Genomic DNA, 15,853 nt, shown 5'->3' on the forward strand with positions numbered 1-15,853 from the left:
ACGGTAGCCAGCCAGTATTAGTTTTCAGTTTTGATTTAGAATAAAATAATTTTACGCTCTACGGTCACCCATTTTAAATTCGTATTAAATCTTCAGTTAGGGGTTATAGATTTAATCGAAAAAATCGCAAAGAAACTGCAATTCTCGTCAAGCAGCCATAACTTTTATGCATTTTTTTAATTTTAACAATACCATTAAATGAAACAACAAATAGCCTAAAAACAGTTCGCAACAAAATGTCCCGAACTCGGTTAATTTTTATCTGTTTTCGAAATTTTATTCGTAATAAGTTTTCATGTCCTAACTCGATTTTCTTCATAATTTTCCAGACTTTTACTCTTACTCAAAAATCAGCAAATACGTAGAAAAAAGTAGCAATTTAAATCGAGCCCCGTGCACGAGCAATTAAAGGAAAAAATGAGCGAAATCCGGACCCTCACAGTCAGGGGTAGCGAGTCCCCCCACCTGCAACGCCCCCCACCATCTCACTCGGTCACCCTTCCAATCCACTCCGAGGCCGCCCAGACCATCCTCATTTCGGATGAGAGCGAGCATCGCATGACCCCCCCGGCCGCCAAGCGCCCTCGTCTCGAGGAGGGCCACGTCATCGTGGTGGGGGGGCAACACCCCCAACTAGACTCCAGCCAGCATCAGTCGACCGCCATGCCGAGCTTCGCGCTGCTTCAGCAATCGCTGGACGTAAGTATATACGAGTTTGTGTGTTAGGGGTGCATGTGTGTTGTGACGCCATAATATAGGTGTGTGACGTCACACTTGGCTGTGTGAATTTCGCCCCAAATCGCGGTTAAATGGAAGTTGTTCAGCGATGCTTTATGTGACGTCACGAGGATATTTCTTTTAGGTTGATTTAAACTTTTAAATGTTTTTTAAATTTTTTTATAAAAAACTTAATTTGTTTTGTTATTTTAAAAACGAAAATCGAAATACGCTAGAATTCAGGAATTTTTTAAATCCTTTCAAAAAAGTATTTTTACATCCAAAAAACACCTCTTTAAACACTGTTTTTCGCCAAATTTAATTGGCCACTTTCGCTTCCACGAACCTCGAGCCTTCTAAAATCGTGAGCCGACGCGTTTCGCGCGCGCGCGCCTGATAGTCGATCATTGTGACGTCACAGTCGTGGCGAGGTCGAGCCCGGGGGTGTATCGCTTTTGTTTACGCGTCAGCACAAACAAAGGTGTCATTGCCGTCGCTATTATTACGACATAATGGGGCGCGGTGTCAAAAAGGCGACCGAGCGAGTCAAGTTTGCAAAACGATGATGCGCGATTATGCGGGATTAGTTTCACTCGCTTTTGTTCGGGAAAAAGTTGTTGTAATACAACTCTGCGTCCATGCCTTTTATGGAATTTGGAGGTCATTTAATTTCATAGTTAAAATTATCATCTAAAAATGGCTTTAGATGTGTATGACCCAATTAAAATCGAGAATGACAAATGCGAGGAAATTAAACAGCGATTAAATAGGGATTACAAAAATTGAAAAATTATTGAATAAAAAAGTAGGTGTAATGATTGCATGTTTTATATGCAGCAGTTTCAACATAAAATCGCACATCAAAATTTAAACGTTTAGTGTACACTGTATACATAAACCAGTAAGCCTGGATAATTCCAGACGATCACGCAGAATGCCAATAGAAACGCTTACACCTAAAACAAAGATACCATCGCGGTGTTTTGCAGCGATTGGTACGGCCAACTAATAATCGTTATTGAACCTTAGTTTTTTACCTTAAACCAATGTACAATGCATTAAACACATGTTTTGTAAAAAAAATGAAAAAAATCCTAATGCTCGACCGCTTTTAAAAGTTTTTATCGATAATCTTGTTTTTTACCAGAAACGGCCAAGTGGCCTTCTGACCAAGTAGTAGAGAAAAACCGTGACCTTAAAGGTGCTGTGCGGTATAAACTGGTCCATTTTAAACCAGTGAAAAGCAATCATCGCATAGTTTACTCTGTTGAGCTTTTAACTCTCACTGTGTTTACAGTCATCCTCATAATACATGGTTAGACATATGTCCATTTTTTTATGTGCAATTTAAAATCAAGCAATTATTGTGGCTGGTAAACCGCCTTGTCAAAAGCAATCATTAAACATTTTCTTCGTTTAGCTGCTACAGTCATCTTCATAATAGTTACCTGAACATTTTCTTAGCTTGATTTATTTACTTTCAATAACTGCCAATCTAAATCGAACCTTAAACCATAATGGCTAGTAAACCGGCCTGCATTAAACAATTGTAAAAAGCATCCATCACATAGTTTTCATTCTTTAGCCGTTAATCCTTATGTGTTTGCGGTTATCCTCAAAACACATACCTTAACATTTTCATAGTTTGATTTATTTACTTTCAATATTTGCCATTTTAAGTCGAACCTTAAATTATAATGGCTGGTAAACCGGCCTATGCGTTAAACCCTTGTGAAAACAGTTTCCTTTGCAGCCGCGACCTGATTCTACCAATCCGGACCAGAACAAGTTCACGCAGCTCGACACCGTTTCCACCGAAGCGCTGCAAACCTACAGCCCCACTCCCACCTCTGTCGTCACCCGGCTCGTGACGTCAGAGTTCACGTCACAGTAAGTCTCGACGCTGCTGTTGTTTTGTTGTTGGGCAATTTCCGCTAGGGGCGCCACGGGGTTGGTAGAAGGTCAAGTGTGCTTTTTTGGCAAAATTATATCAGGACTCCTGTGGTTTAAGTAGGTTAAATCCTAGAAAACTAATTAAAAAAAACAGCTAAAATTTTCTATAATGGATTTAAATTCTAAGCTTACAGGTAGAATAAGGGATTAAATTTCGGATAGACATTTTATTGCCACCAAAACATAAATATTCAAAAGGTTGGTTTAAACTAATAAAACTCACAGTCACAAAGCACAAAGTTTCAACACGAAAGTGTAAATAAATTTGTACCAGTAGAATTTTCTTAAACTATGTGAAGTCCTGACTTTTGTATCATCATTCTTAAACTATTTTGATCGGAACCTTTGTTACCTTGCGCAGATACCAGCCGGTGAATTCGATCGACTTCCAGCAGGCTTACTTCCCCCCACCCCACTACACCCACCAGCCGACGCCCCACATTGACTTCCACAACATACACGACCCTTACATACAGGTGAGCGAGACGAAAGCCCAAAAGGCCAATCCCCTACACAGCAGTGTGATTTTAGGGTTTAATAAAACAAAAAAAAACATTCATTTTGTTAGGGTTCAATGGTAAAAACTAGTCTCATTTTGTTAAGGCTCAATCATACAAAAAAGTTTTATTTTTCACTTAAGAGTGGCGTGTGGAATTACGAATAGCGCGAATAACAATTAGGCTTGACGAATTTATCTAATTCTAAAAGAGTAAAATTAAAAATATTTGCATTTATTTTCATCCAGTGTAAAGTGAGGTGTTTTTCTTTAGCAGGCACCTGTGACAATGTTCTAAACGACATACCTAGCATTTCACGTTTACGGAACATCTTTTGTAAAGTGTGGTACCAGTGCTTTTAAACAACTGTTCTTTTTAAGCCCCTTGAATCAAATCTTGAGATTTTTTTTCATCAAACGCCTGCGAAAGTGTGTTCGATGCCCTAAAGGTCGTTTGTTTTCCTTGTAAACACGCCAACATCGGCCGGGCCCAGAACGACGTCACGTTCTGACGATTCGAAGCTGTTTAACTAAAACCAAATTCCCGCGGTTCAAAACGCCACCGATCCTCGCTTGTCGAATCAGTAATGTTGTAAACAAGTCATTTTGAAACGATTGAAGTCCCAGTCGAGACATTTGTGAAATTACTAAGTCCAAGTCAAGTCTTTTCAAATAAATAACAATTCAAGTCCCAGTCCAAGTCATCGGTTGCCCAAGTCAAGTCAGAATTAAAGCAAGACAACTTCTAGTCAAGTCCTTGTCGTAAAATATAACTTTGAACTATTACAACTGGTAAACTCGTCCGGATTATGAGCACGCACTAACACAAGAAACATAAACATAAACACAACATATAGCAAGCAAATATTTTTATGCTAAAATTAAGTTAAATAATCCATTTTTTTATAAATAATTGCTTAATAAAAATATTTTATTTTACCCAAGTTATTTGTCCAAATGACTTAAGTCAAGTCTTTTTCCCCAAAAACTTAAGTCAAGTCATTTAAAAACAGTGACTTAAGCGCATTGACATAAGTCATTACAACACTGCGATTCAGTGAGATAACGTCTGGGATTCTGATCCGCGCCGCCATTTCGACTAATAGGCGTCTAACAGTTTGCGTTTTGTTTTTCAGCAGCAGCCCTACGCAACGTACGGTGGCCAGCAGCGCATGTCGCAGCAAATCCTCCCTGCAATCCAGTCGTCGCTGCCGCACCACGTCATCGAAAGGTAACTTCTGCTTTTCATTTTTCTTTTAGTAATAGCTTTACCTTCTTAACCGTTTAAGTATTTTGGGGCGCGTTAATTTCTATAAGCAGGAAACCTCACAACACTTCGAAATAGATAGGATCGGACAAAAAAAACTGCTCACAGTTTCTGAAATAGCAACCCAAGGCAGTAGCCTAATTACATAAAATAAAAAAAATAATTTTAAATCAAGTGTCGCTCGGACTTTTAAAGGTTTCTACTTTCTATGTTGTCCTGTTTTTGTTTTGTTTTTTTGGTTGACAATTTTTTAAAAAAAGTTTTTTTGGTTTTGTTTTCAGAAACGGCGATCTTGAATTTGTCTGTCAAGATGACATCATTCCAAGTGACGTGGCTGTCAGTCAGGAGCCATCCGGAATGCTCTCACCCATACACATAATGCATGACGTCACTCAGGTAAATGAAATACAAAAAGAAGCGAGAAAAATACCCAGAGGAGATCTTAAGCTTTAATCTGTTTCAGTTTTTAAATGCAAATTAATAGCATTTTATCCGATAAAAATCGGTAATTTGCATGTAACTTTATTAGAAATATTTGTTGTGAATTATATGCATATTTGTGCTGTTCTACTCTGTATTTTTATTTGTTAATAATGGCAAACTTTAAATAATCTTAGGCTCAACCTGGCGAGGTCACCTACATTACCACATCCGACTCTGGTGTCATAAAGAAAGGTGAGGCTTCGCTCTTTTTCAGATAATTTTTGGGTTTCGTTTTTTGTTCATCGTTCTAATCCGTTGATTTTTTCCTTGCAGCCAATCAGACGATAACAATCAAACCACGTGACGTGAAAAGTTCCTTTGTTTCGCACGCGTCAACTGGTCTTATTCCAGGTGAGACAAACAAAAGTTGTATAAATCACCGTCAAAATTGTGTTTTTTGTATATTTTGTATAGATTTTTTCCATTTCATATGAATTTGAAGAGATATACGCCATTAAGTTTGTTCAAATAACTAACTTTTTCTAAAAAACGATATATATATATATATATATATATACAAGAAGCCAAATCAAGTTTTGAATTCAAAAACGCATCATGCTAACAATGCCATAATGTTACGTCACAGTTACGGGAGGCGCAAACCCGAGCGACGTCTTCTGCTCGGTGCCAGGCCGCCTCAGTCTGCTGAGCTCGACCTCTAAGTACAAGGTCACAGTTGCTGAGATCCAGCGCCGACTTTCGCCCCCGGAATGCCTTAACGCGTCGCTGCTAGGTGGCGTCCTCAGGAGGTGAGTCACTCACGCAAAAGGTCCCGGTTCGATCCCCGCCGTCGGATCGGGTTAAACAACGCAATTTTGGAAATGTTTAGGGGCGAAACGAAAGATTTTTTTGTAAAAAATAGTTTTGTTGTGAATGACTGAATTTATTTCACACCAATTCCAGTCATGTTTTGCACATATACATCTTTACAAAAAAACACATATAGGCCTACATATTTACAAAAAAAAGAAGTATATTGTAGAAAAATGCTTGATAATAGTTTAAAACAAAAACTAGTAGGTCGCACTAAACTTAAAAAAACGATATTTTTGTTTGGCAATTTTATCTACAAGTTTTCCACAGTCAGTTAAATTTATTTTTTGTTGCTTCCCATAGAGCCAAGTCGAAGGACGGCGGCAAGAGACTTCGCGACAAACTCGACAAAATCGGCCTCAACTTGCCAGCTGGAAGGAGGAAAGCCGCCAACGTCACGTTGCTTACGTCGCTCGTAGAAGGTACGTCATTAAATAGACTCAGAATGTTAACCACATCTTAGCGAGAACATATATATAAACTGTTTCTACCAGGTATAGTAATATTAATCAAAACAGCCCCTCTGAACATTGCTCGTAGTACTACAAGCATTCGGTGTCATTTACCCTGACGAAGGCGATTTGCATAGGTTGCAGAAACGTTAGTTGATGATAATTACAAATACCAGAGGAGCTGTATTTTAATATTAGTGAGAATATACTAGGTCAAAAAACAGATTTGATAAAAAGTAGTTTTGTTCTACAAGGTCCTAACAAACTGATATTTTCTTCATAGGTGAAGCGGTCCATTTGGCGCGCGACTTCGGGTACGTTTGCGAGACCGAGTTCCCTGCCAAGCCATTGGCCGAGTTCGTTTGCAAGCAGCACTCGGACCCCGAGATCTGGCACACCCGGAAAAACATGATCCTAGCCACGAAGTGAGTTTTAGACCTGGTTGTTTGCTGTTAACTGCCGCAGTAGATTTAGATCAAACAAAGCGAAGACTGTCATTGGCCTACTTATCGGAACTTTTGGAGAAAGTTGATTAATACATGACTCATTTATAGTGTAACCAAAACAACACTTAAATTGTTTGGCGATGGTGGGCTTTTGATCTTAACGTTGCTTGATTAAGTCATTAGCGATTAGGCAATAATGAAAACTTATTACTTCTCGACCTTAGTACTTAACATTTAGGCTACATCGATAAAAAATCCCCCACAGAATTGCTGAAATTATGTTCAAACGAACGATTCATTGCTCTTGGGAAAGTGATCAAATCACTTTTAAGAAGTAGAGTTGTTAAACCAACTTAAATTTATCCTAAAATGCCCTCCACTCATTTTTCACCGTACAGCGCGTTTAATCATATACTTTGACTCTACTCCAGGCAAATCGTAAAGGAGATCCAGGACCTGATGGCTCAGGATCGCTCACCCATCGGCAACACACGGCCCCAGCCTATCCTGGACAACGCGGTGCAGAGGCCCCTCACCCACTTCAGCTCCACCACCCACGGATTCGGGACCCCGGCAATCTGCGCCGCTCTTACAGCACTCCAGGTAAAACGAAGAGCTAGAATTTGATTTTTTTAAATTTCAAATCCCCTATAGAAGTGGGTATGATAACTACTTCTGAATGCGCTTTGATATTCTTATTATACGTCTTACTACAACCTCCGATCACTCAGCATATAATATGATTGTTTCTTTGCTTGAAGTGGAGTGATTTGTTCTCATATGTTGTGAGGGTTTATTGTTTAAAGAAAATGTTAATCTTTACTGTAGAGTATGAAAGTGGTGCATTTCATTTAAACGACATTTCAAGCCCCCATAATATCAGTTTAACAGCTTGCCTTAGGAGTTTAATGCCATTTCGGGCCGAGTAAGTTAAATTTTTGTCTTACAAATCCCCTGTGGAAGATTTTCTAATCAATATATTTCCTTCGGACCAAGCTCTAAATTATTTTGGTGAAATCTAAATGTTTCTTTCACTTATTTCGGAATATGCTAAATCGGAATTATAGCCTGTGTTTAGTCGCGAAGACCGCTTGTTAAAATTAACTGTGTTTTGTTTTTATCTGAAATGGGACTTCTTTCTAAATCGCCTTCACTCTTTCCAGCACTACCTGACGGAGATGCTGCGCTACCAAGAGAAGAAGCCCTTCCTCAACGGCGTGTCGTCAGGAATACAGACGTCATCATCGGCTACGTCACACCAGCATGACGTCATCCGCCTGAGCATGCACCAAAGCCAGTTGCCAACCCACAACATTTCGGACAAGCTCGAGAAGAAATGAAACAGCGAGGAAAGAAAGAAAATGACATTTTTCTCGACTGTTCGACCTGGAGACCATTTCACGCTTCAACGACTAATTGTTCCACCACTTGTGACGTCATAAAGCGACCGCGCGAAGAGAGAGACCAAGCGATCGGGCCGATGATGGCGTCAGGGCCGACGAACGGCGTTAAAACTTTATTATTTTGATAATTGCACACACGTGGTTCTTAAAAGCGTCGATTTGTTTGCAAAATAATAACAACAAGAATAATAGTAATACCAGCGAAGGCCATTTCGCCGGTTAAAATCGCGGACGGTTGTACATTTGAACAAAACAAAGAAAAACTTGTAATCGTGCGAATTAAACTTGATCGCCTATGTCCGTGTTCTACTCCGCAATTTATCTGCGTTTCCGTGTTTTAACCGGCGAAGTGGCCCCGCTCATTGTACTCTGTGCATATCGCGAAAAAAAGTAAAAACGCCTGCTTATCGTTATTATTATTATTATTATTATACGTGCGTATGACTTGAAAAGGAGAGATGAAAAATAAACGCAAAAAACGAGACACGATCTAGAATTTTCCTATCGCGGCGCGTCGCCCCAGGATTCGGGTTAGCACCGCCGCCGAGCCCCCTTCTTCGTCTGTTACGTCACAAAGGCTTCGGGGCGCTAGAAGATGTCAGGGCACTTGGACCAATCGCGCTTTAGGTAGTCGCCGCTGAACAGCCAATCGCTGCCCTTCGTGGCGGGGTTTTCCCCTTTCGCAAACCACCTGTGTGTTTAAAGGCAGTTAAAAGCAAGGGTTGTATTTTTTAGGTTTAGGCAAAGTTTTAAATCAGACGAACTTATCTTCAGTTAAAGTGACTGAGAAGTAATTTATTTAATATAGCTTTACAAAGCTTATGCTAAAAATGTAATTTTAGTCCTTTAACGAGTAGAATTATATTTTTAAAATATTTTGTTTTTCAGTCTTAATTTTAGTTATAAACCAAACAAGTGTAGTTTAGTTTTAATCTATGATTAAGTTCGGGTTAGAAAAGCAAGTAAGGAATACACATAAAAAGGTTAAGGCTGTTAGTAAATATAAATGTTTACCAATACAAAAAAAATTTAAAACTAAGAAAACGAAACTAATTACAAACTATCGACTGGGACTCATTGAAAGTTCTGATTACTGACGCCGATATAACGTCACGCCCACGTTTTTTTTTTAGATGACGTCAGGTCATAAAGGCGGAGAACTAACTACGTACCTCGGTGTCCACTCGCCCTTCTTTTTGTGACGTAACTTGCGCACCGCCCGCTGTTTTTCTTCCAATCTGTGCTTGTGCTCGCTAGCGCCGTCTGACGGAAGAATAAATACGATAAAATTTAGGCGCGGGTATTTGCTTGGAGAGAAAGCAGGGGAATAAAAGCAGAAAGAAGTTTGCTGTTTATTTGAATAAAATATTTATTTCTTGTGATGTAAAAGTTGTAAATGGTCAAGGAGTTTTTTTCAAATTAGGGAATAAAAATCTGCCCACCTTAACCGTCATATTTAGATCGGTTAAGCACAAACGGTTTACATAATTAAATTAAGCAAAGTATGTTGTAAGTATTTAGTATTTTGGTACGACTTGAACAAATGTTGAAGCCCATGTAAAGAAGAAGATAACAAAAACTGACGTTACGAATAAATTCCTTATTAAATTCAAACACATATCAAGGATCTTAAGACTGTTTATTTATTAAAACAGATAAAACATAAAATCATTTCTTAAAATCTTACAGAAATATATATATTACGCCTATAAGGCATCATCAGTTTCTGTACAAAAAACAAACATGTCAAAATGCCAATATGGGTGGGTGGTTAAAAAGTAAAATATATAAAATTAAAATTAAAATTTATATCAAGGATTGTGATACACGTAATGTTTCATCCTTGACATTGCTTCCATACGTCATAGCCGACTAACTACTGAAACCGCCCGAGTCATGAAGAAGTGAAACAAGCGCCGTTTAAACATGCGAAGCGATTCAGGAAACGAAAAAACAAGTGACCGAATTCACAAGCGCGTTTGTCGACGGTTTCGAAATGACTAACTTCCGAGATATTGAGTAAGTGATACTAGCGTTCCTTCCTTGCTAAGCTATAAACACAAGTCACGTCCTGCCACTGTAGAACAACCAACAACTGCTCATATACCATAGATTAGACCAGTGATTCCCAAACTGTGCCTCGAGAGATTGTAAAGTGAACCGCGAAACTTTTTGTAATTTCCGAAAATGGAGTATTTTTTTACCATAAGGCATACACACAACTAGGGATGTTCAAAGTAGAATACCAAGGTATTCTAGAATAATAGGTTTCGAATCTAGAATAACGAATCCAGAATAGCGAATCCTAGTATATTTTTATTAAATTATTTAACCTCGATTTTGTTTGGGGAATGGATTAATCTTTTTCTACCCTACAGGGCCCACATTCACAGCAATAAATCGCCCAAACAATTTGCTAACATGTGTACATTATAATAAAAAATGTTTTACATTCTTAACAACTGTCATTTGAAGCAGTTGTGTAAACTGTAATACATGTCCACTGACCAGGTTGTTGCCAAAACTCATATTTTTGCCAATAGTGAGTACAATGCAACACTGCACACAGAACTCTTTAGCAATTCGGTACAATTTTGAAAAGCATTGTTGGGTCTTAGTGCTTCTTTTTTGACTAATTGATCTGTTATGCAGTTAAATAATGTACTGCAAAGAATACAAAGTTACTATTGACATAACGAATACTTGACAATTTGCGCTGTGCATAACTGCATAACCTCGCTGAATATTGGCCTAAAGTTGACCTTAAGTAACCCTATAGCGCATTTTCTCGATGGCCAGCACGTGTTACTTTTGCAACTTAACGCTTAGACGAAACGTTATTGCAATTATTAGAACGAACGTTATTGCCAGACGCGAAGTAATTGGTAATTGGTCGCCCTTAAAAACGCTGACACTGCACTACCACTACACAACCATTGTAGACTTAAATACGCACTATTCATCAGAAATTTATAATTTGAGGCATTTACATGTGATAAGTCGATCGATTGTTGCGAAATAGTTGAGATTTTTTTAGTGTGCCGCGAGCCAAAAAATCTTTGGGAACCACTGTAGTAGATAGACGCTTGCGTATTGCTCCAACAGTAGTCTAGAAGCGATTTAAAAGGCCAAATGTGGCCTAGCCAACGTATAGGCCGAGCCATTCAAGCCGACACTTCACGGTGCTCCACGGGGAAGAATAGACGACAGACGTACATGACATATCTTTCGTTTAGGACGGCGACTTGTTTCCGGGTTTAGGAACTTGGGAATGTTATTTTTTCCTTACAAGCTTTAGGCATCTTAGACAACGACAATACATTCGATCAAAATAAATCGATCACGACTTCAGACATTTAAACGCGTTAATACGACAATCGTGACCTGGTATATGGTGTCACCCCTAAACCTCACAACCATATATCATTCAAAAATTCAGTTGGGAAAACCCAAAGCACCAGTTCGGCAAAAGTCAACAGCGAACGATTACTTATCAACCGCAAATACATAGAGAACTTATTTAACAAGCACTTGAAGGTGAGAACAAGCCATAGAGTTCCAGGGTGTGTATGAAACTAACGTTTGCCAAATTGTGAGAGTATTTACTCGGTTAACCGCTAAGGTGTCTTGGTTGGCGGATTTTTGTCGTAATTGTCTCTAATGATTTAAATATCTCAAAGACCATTTCTTCGCTATTCCAAATTCACCACAAGCTTATACGGAACAAACAATTATTCCCAGTGTTAAACGACCGACCTATTCTGTCGTCGTATGATTTAAAAATCAAAACTGGTATCCCTTAAATAGACGGACTCAGTTAGTCTTAAATGAATTCACACAAAATTTCAGCCGATAACGATGCTTACCAGTCTTACAATGACTTAAGTAAATATTTTTACAAAAAAAAAAAAATACATTTTATTGATTTATGTTTAGGTTTTCGTATGGTATTATTGCTGGCTGGGAATTAAATAATTTATTAATTCTCAAACTTTAACATTTCTTTTGTGAGGTCATACTAATAGAGCACATTTGGGCAAACTGTGGTCTGCGTGTTATAAACTTTTTTCAGCATAGTAATCAACATTTTCATACTTTTATCTTAATTTTAGAACTCTAAATTTAGTAAAAAAACACTCGTAGGGCATACTTCCACGCTTAACAAGATTCCAGAAGAACGAAATTTACAACTTATTTTAACTTTATATTATGTGTTTTTCACATAAGACAAAGACAGTTTCTGTGAATATATCGTTACTGCCAGACATTGTATCAATTAATTATTAAATTGTGGTTCCAGGAAATAGTTTTTACACGGACATATGTCGGTGTCGGTACATTTATTAATTAAAAATATCGGCCGGAAGAAAATTTTTATAATTAAGAAAGTTTCTGCGCTTTACGCGGCCTGTCAAAATTAAAGACCCGTCCCTGCAATAAAGGGTTAAAGACCCGCCAATAGTGAAGAAATTCCGCTTACCAATGTCGCCGTTTTCGAGCTGGCGTATGTCGGGCCTGAGGCGGCTGTCAGTGGGCGGGAGCTCGTAACCTTTGACCTCGTTTTGGTTGAGCGACATGGCGAACTTGGTCATGTTGTACATCTGGAAAAAAGGGAAAACAGAAAGTGTTGCAATTTTTTTTATCTCCGTGTCAGGGCCTTTAGCTAAGAATGGATCTTCATTATATTTTTATTGCTAACTATAATATCCTTTATTATTATGGGCAAACAGGTACCTGTCGTTCATTACTTTTTCGTACAAAGGCAAAAGTAACAGAGCGGGTACAATAGAGACTTGACTTGCAATACAGTTCCAGGCTTCTAAGCCCGGATTCGGTTACCATAATCATGAATCTAGTAATATTCTGTTTGGAACCTAGTAATTTCTGACAAAAAACGCCACTGAAACACGAAAACCCTGCTTTCGATAACACAAAATGACTTGAAAAAGCCTTCATCTAATTCTAACAAATCTTATTCCAACTTTTATCTTGTTTAAGACAAGTGAACATTAGCAATGTTAAAACAGCTTCTTGCAAGGTTCAACCTGTTGTTATGATGTACCGTGACATCACAATACAACGCGCGTGCTTTTGCTCGACCGAGCGCGACTGCAAGCCTGTGATGACGCAGTTGTTTGCTTGATCGCTAACGAATCCCCAGACATCCGGGGGGATTTAAATCAGGACTGGAGCTGCAAGCAATAAAGGCCTTGGGGATTGAAATTGCTGAAGCATCCCCCGATTGGTTGGAGAGCGCGGGGTCATTGTAATAAAGTATAATAATTGCCTGCTGGCAAGCTGGGGTATTTTCGTTTAATATCATGCTGGCCGTTATTAGTCGGTCGGAATTTAAAGCACATTTTTAAGGCATACTCGTTAGACTTGTGTGTAAACGTCTGTGAAGTGGTGCGGAGCGCATAATATATGTACCACAAATTGCGACAATATCACCAGGCATTTAATGTTTTTAGACTTGTGTGTAAAGTTTGATTCAAAAGTGTTTAAGCGTCACAAAAGTTGATCTATAAAGCGGTGTTGAGCGAAAAATAGATGCACCACACATGGCGATACCTTCAACGTTTTGCGAAATTCTACAGCAGTGGTTCATAACCAGTTAATAACCTCAAGAGATTTCCTCAAGAGTGTGCCGCGGCGTTTTTCGTAACTTTAAAAAAAAAACTATTTGTGTAACAAAAAACGCCCTGTTTGATCCTGCGACCAAACAAGACTGCTTGAACTGTGACAAAAATGCGTCGCTAAAACGCCCAGGAACAACAAACAAACCCCATTTTTGAAATCACTTTAGCAATGTAACTTGTAAATAAGCACCACGGCCAAATAATAGGCTGAGTAAATATACACCAGCTTAAGAAAGACGTTTTCGATATATTTAGCAGTGGTTGTCACAAACCTCTTCAGAGGATGGCGGTCGGTCTTGAACTTGCCACAAACACTTGCAGTCGCCATCGTCGGACAGAGTGGACAAAGTACTGGAAGCATCGTCGGAAGACACAGAATGCTGCGGACGACATAAGGAAAGGGTTAGAACCGTTTTTTTTATTAGCCACTGTTGTAATGACTTATGCCAATGACTTGACTTAAATACCTGTAAGTCACTGGTTTCAAATGACTTGACTTTACTTAAAATGACTTGACTTCACTTAAAATGACCTGACTTCACTTAAAATGACTTTACTTCACTTAAAATGAAAAAAAATAACTTGAATTTGACTAAAGTCATTATTGACAATACCCTGGTTTAAAATTAGGTGTATTTACTAAAAAAAAAAATAGTTTGGGCTATTTATCTTTTTTGATTTGGTTGGACTTAAATTATTTTACTTGAAATATATTAACCTTTTTACGTCGATATACAAACTTAATTTTTGTTTTTAAGTAGTGCCTAGCTTGGAATCAATAAAAAAGGCAAAATATTTTAATCTAACAACGGAATCGACGAGAACAATTGTCTATATTGTTTAAGTGCAATCCAGCAAAAAATGACCGTCATTTAACGAAATTTATTATAAAAAAGGATCGAAAACTCTTCCGTGTTGCGTAAAAACGTCAGTTACTATCTTAAAATACGTAAAAAAAAGTAACTACGCGAGAGCTGACAGCTGGGATTGCCTTATATCCGCCGCTTACGTAAATACAGGCTTGACTGCTGTAAGCGTGCTCGCAGCAGACAGGCAATTTTGCCGCGAATTGCGAAGAAAAACAGACTCAAGGCGGGTGCTTAGTCGGGGTAGGGCAAATCATGGATGAAGCGTGACCTTTAGAAGCTCCTATCACGACCTCACAGCAAATTTTCGACCTTTATTGCGCGTCCAAAACTGTTTTGTCAGCCTGTGCGACTAGCACTGGGGCCCTCATGACTAATTGGCAGCCTTAAAAGTCGTTAAGTGCGGAAAACACGATTTGAGATTCGCATGCCCTCGTCGTGAGAGAAAACAGGGGTTACTTCAGGTCAACGCATCGCGACTCCAACAACACAGCCACACGTCAATTGGGCGTCATACTATTTACGCCTACTCAGTGAAAAAATCCTGACCAACCAGCCATGAACATTGCAAGAAAAATATAGGTATAATTTCTTTAAAGCTGATGGTTGGGTTTAGTTTGGAAAGCAATTTTTTCAGCCTATTTTCGTGCTACCTCGTACTTAAATGTAGGAACACCACACGTGTATTGCAGTAAAATAAGCGCTGGAATTAAAAAAACGCGAAAAATAACACTAGATAGGCCAGTGGTCTCCAACCTCTAAACAGTTTTTTTTTAAGGTTTGGTTTTGGTGACCGTTAAGTAGTTTTAAGAGACCGCAAGTGTTTCATTTAAATACCAAAAATTTCCGACAAAAAACGCCACGGACCGTTTCGGTCCCCCAAAACACTTTAAAAAAACTCTGGGTCTAAACCATTTATGGGGTCGCCATTACTTACAAATTTATGCAGTTTTAGTCATTTCATTGCGCTCGTGGTGTAAACGAGTATATCAAAAATATCAAAACAAATTAAAAATATGTTTTGTTTCATTGTTAATTCAAATCCAAGTGTTAACTTAAAGTTCTCATCTTGGTGTACATGTGTAGCCACAGTTCTCTAGACTCGTGTATAATTTAAGCATATAACCAACCAATATATCGCTTGTGTTATTTAGTTCAAGCATTATTATTTATCTGAAAACTAACCGCGGGGTCGCATGTAGATGCTGACTTCAGTTTAATTAAATTGGTGTCGGGTAATAAAAAGGTTGGAGACCACAGAGATACGCAATGTCAAATACACGAATACACCTTATTTCTAATTCGTGACCAAAACCAA

General features: G+C 38.6%; 2 protein-coding genes across 2 annotated transcripts in view; one reads left to right on the forward strand and one right to left on the reverse strand.

The window, feature by feature from the left end:
- Window positions 1–417: 417 nt before the first annotated feature.
- On the forward strand, window positions 418–8,524 carry LOC146157351 (transcription factor AP-2-alpha-like). The gene is made up of 12 exons (XM_083388437.1): window positions 418–699; window positions 2,471–2,580; window positions 3,032–3,146; window positions 4,303–4,397; window positions 4,715–4,829; window positions 5,051–5,108; window positions 5,190–5,267; window positions 5,503–5,665; window positions 6,033–6,151; window positions 6,465–6,606; window positions 7,059–7,230; window positions 7,791–8,524. The coding sequence occupies exons 1-12, from the start codon at window positions 418–420 to the stop codon at window positions 7,965–7,967; spliced, it is 1,626 nt and encodes a 541-aa protein (XP_083244563.1). The 3' UTR covers window positions 7,968–8,524.
- The window catches only part of LOC146157352 (oxysterol-binding protein-related protein 1-like), a 32,524-nt gene continuing 24,782 nt past the window's right edge, over window positions 8,112–15,853 (reverse strand). Inside the window, exons 21-24 of the mRNA XM_083388435.1 lie at window positions 13,942–14,049; window positions 12,511–12,631; window positions 9,203–9,293; window positions 8,112–8,721 (exon numbers count right to left, since the gene is read on the reverse strand). Of these exons, the coding sequence (XP_083244561.1) occupies window positions 8,619–8,721; window positions 9,203–9,293; window positions 12,511–12,631; window positions 13,942–14,049 (423 nt within the window). The 3' untranslated portion in view covers window positions 8,112–8,618. The remainder of the gene's footprint in view (window positions 8,722–9,202; window positions 9,294–12,510; window positions 12,632–13,941; window positions 14,050–15,853) is intronic.

This window comes from Ascidiella aspersa, chromosome 4, assembly GCF_963924565.1.
Source record: "Ascidiella aspersa chromosome 4, kaAscAspe10.2, whole genome shotgun sequence".
Lineage (NCBI taxonomy): Eukaryota > Metazoa > Chordata > Ascidiacea > Phlebobranchia > Ascidiidae > Ascidiella > Ascidiella aspersa.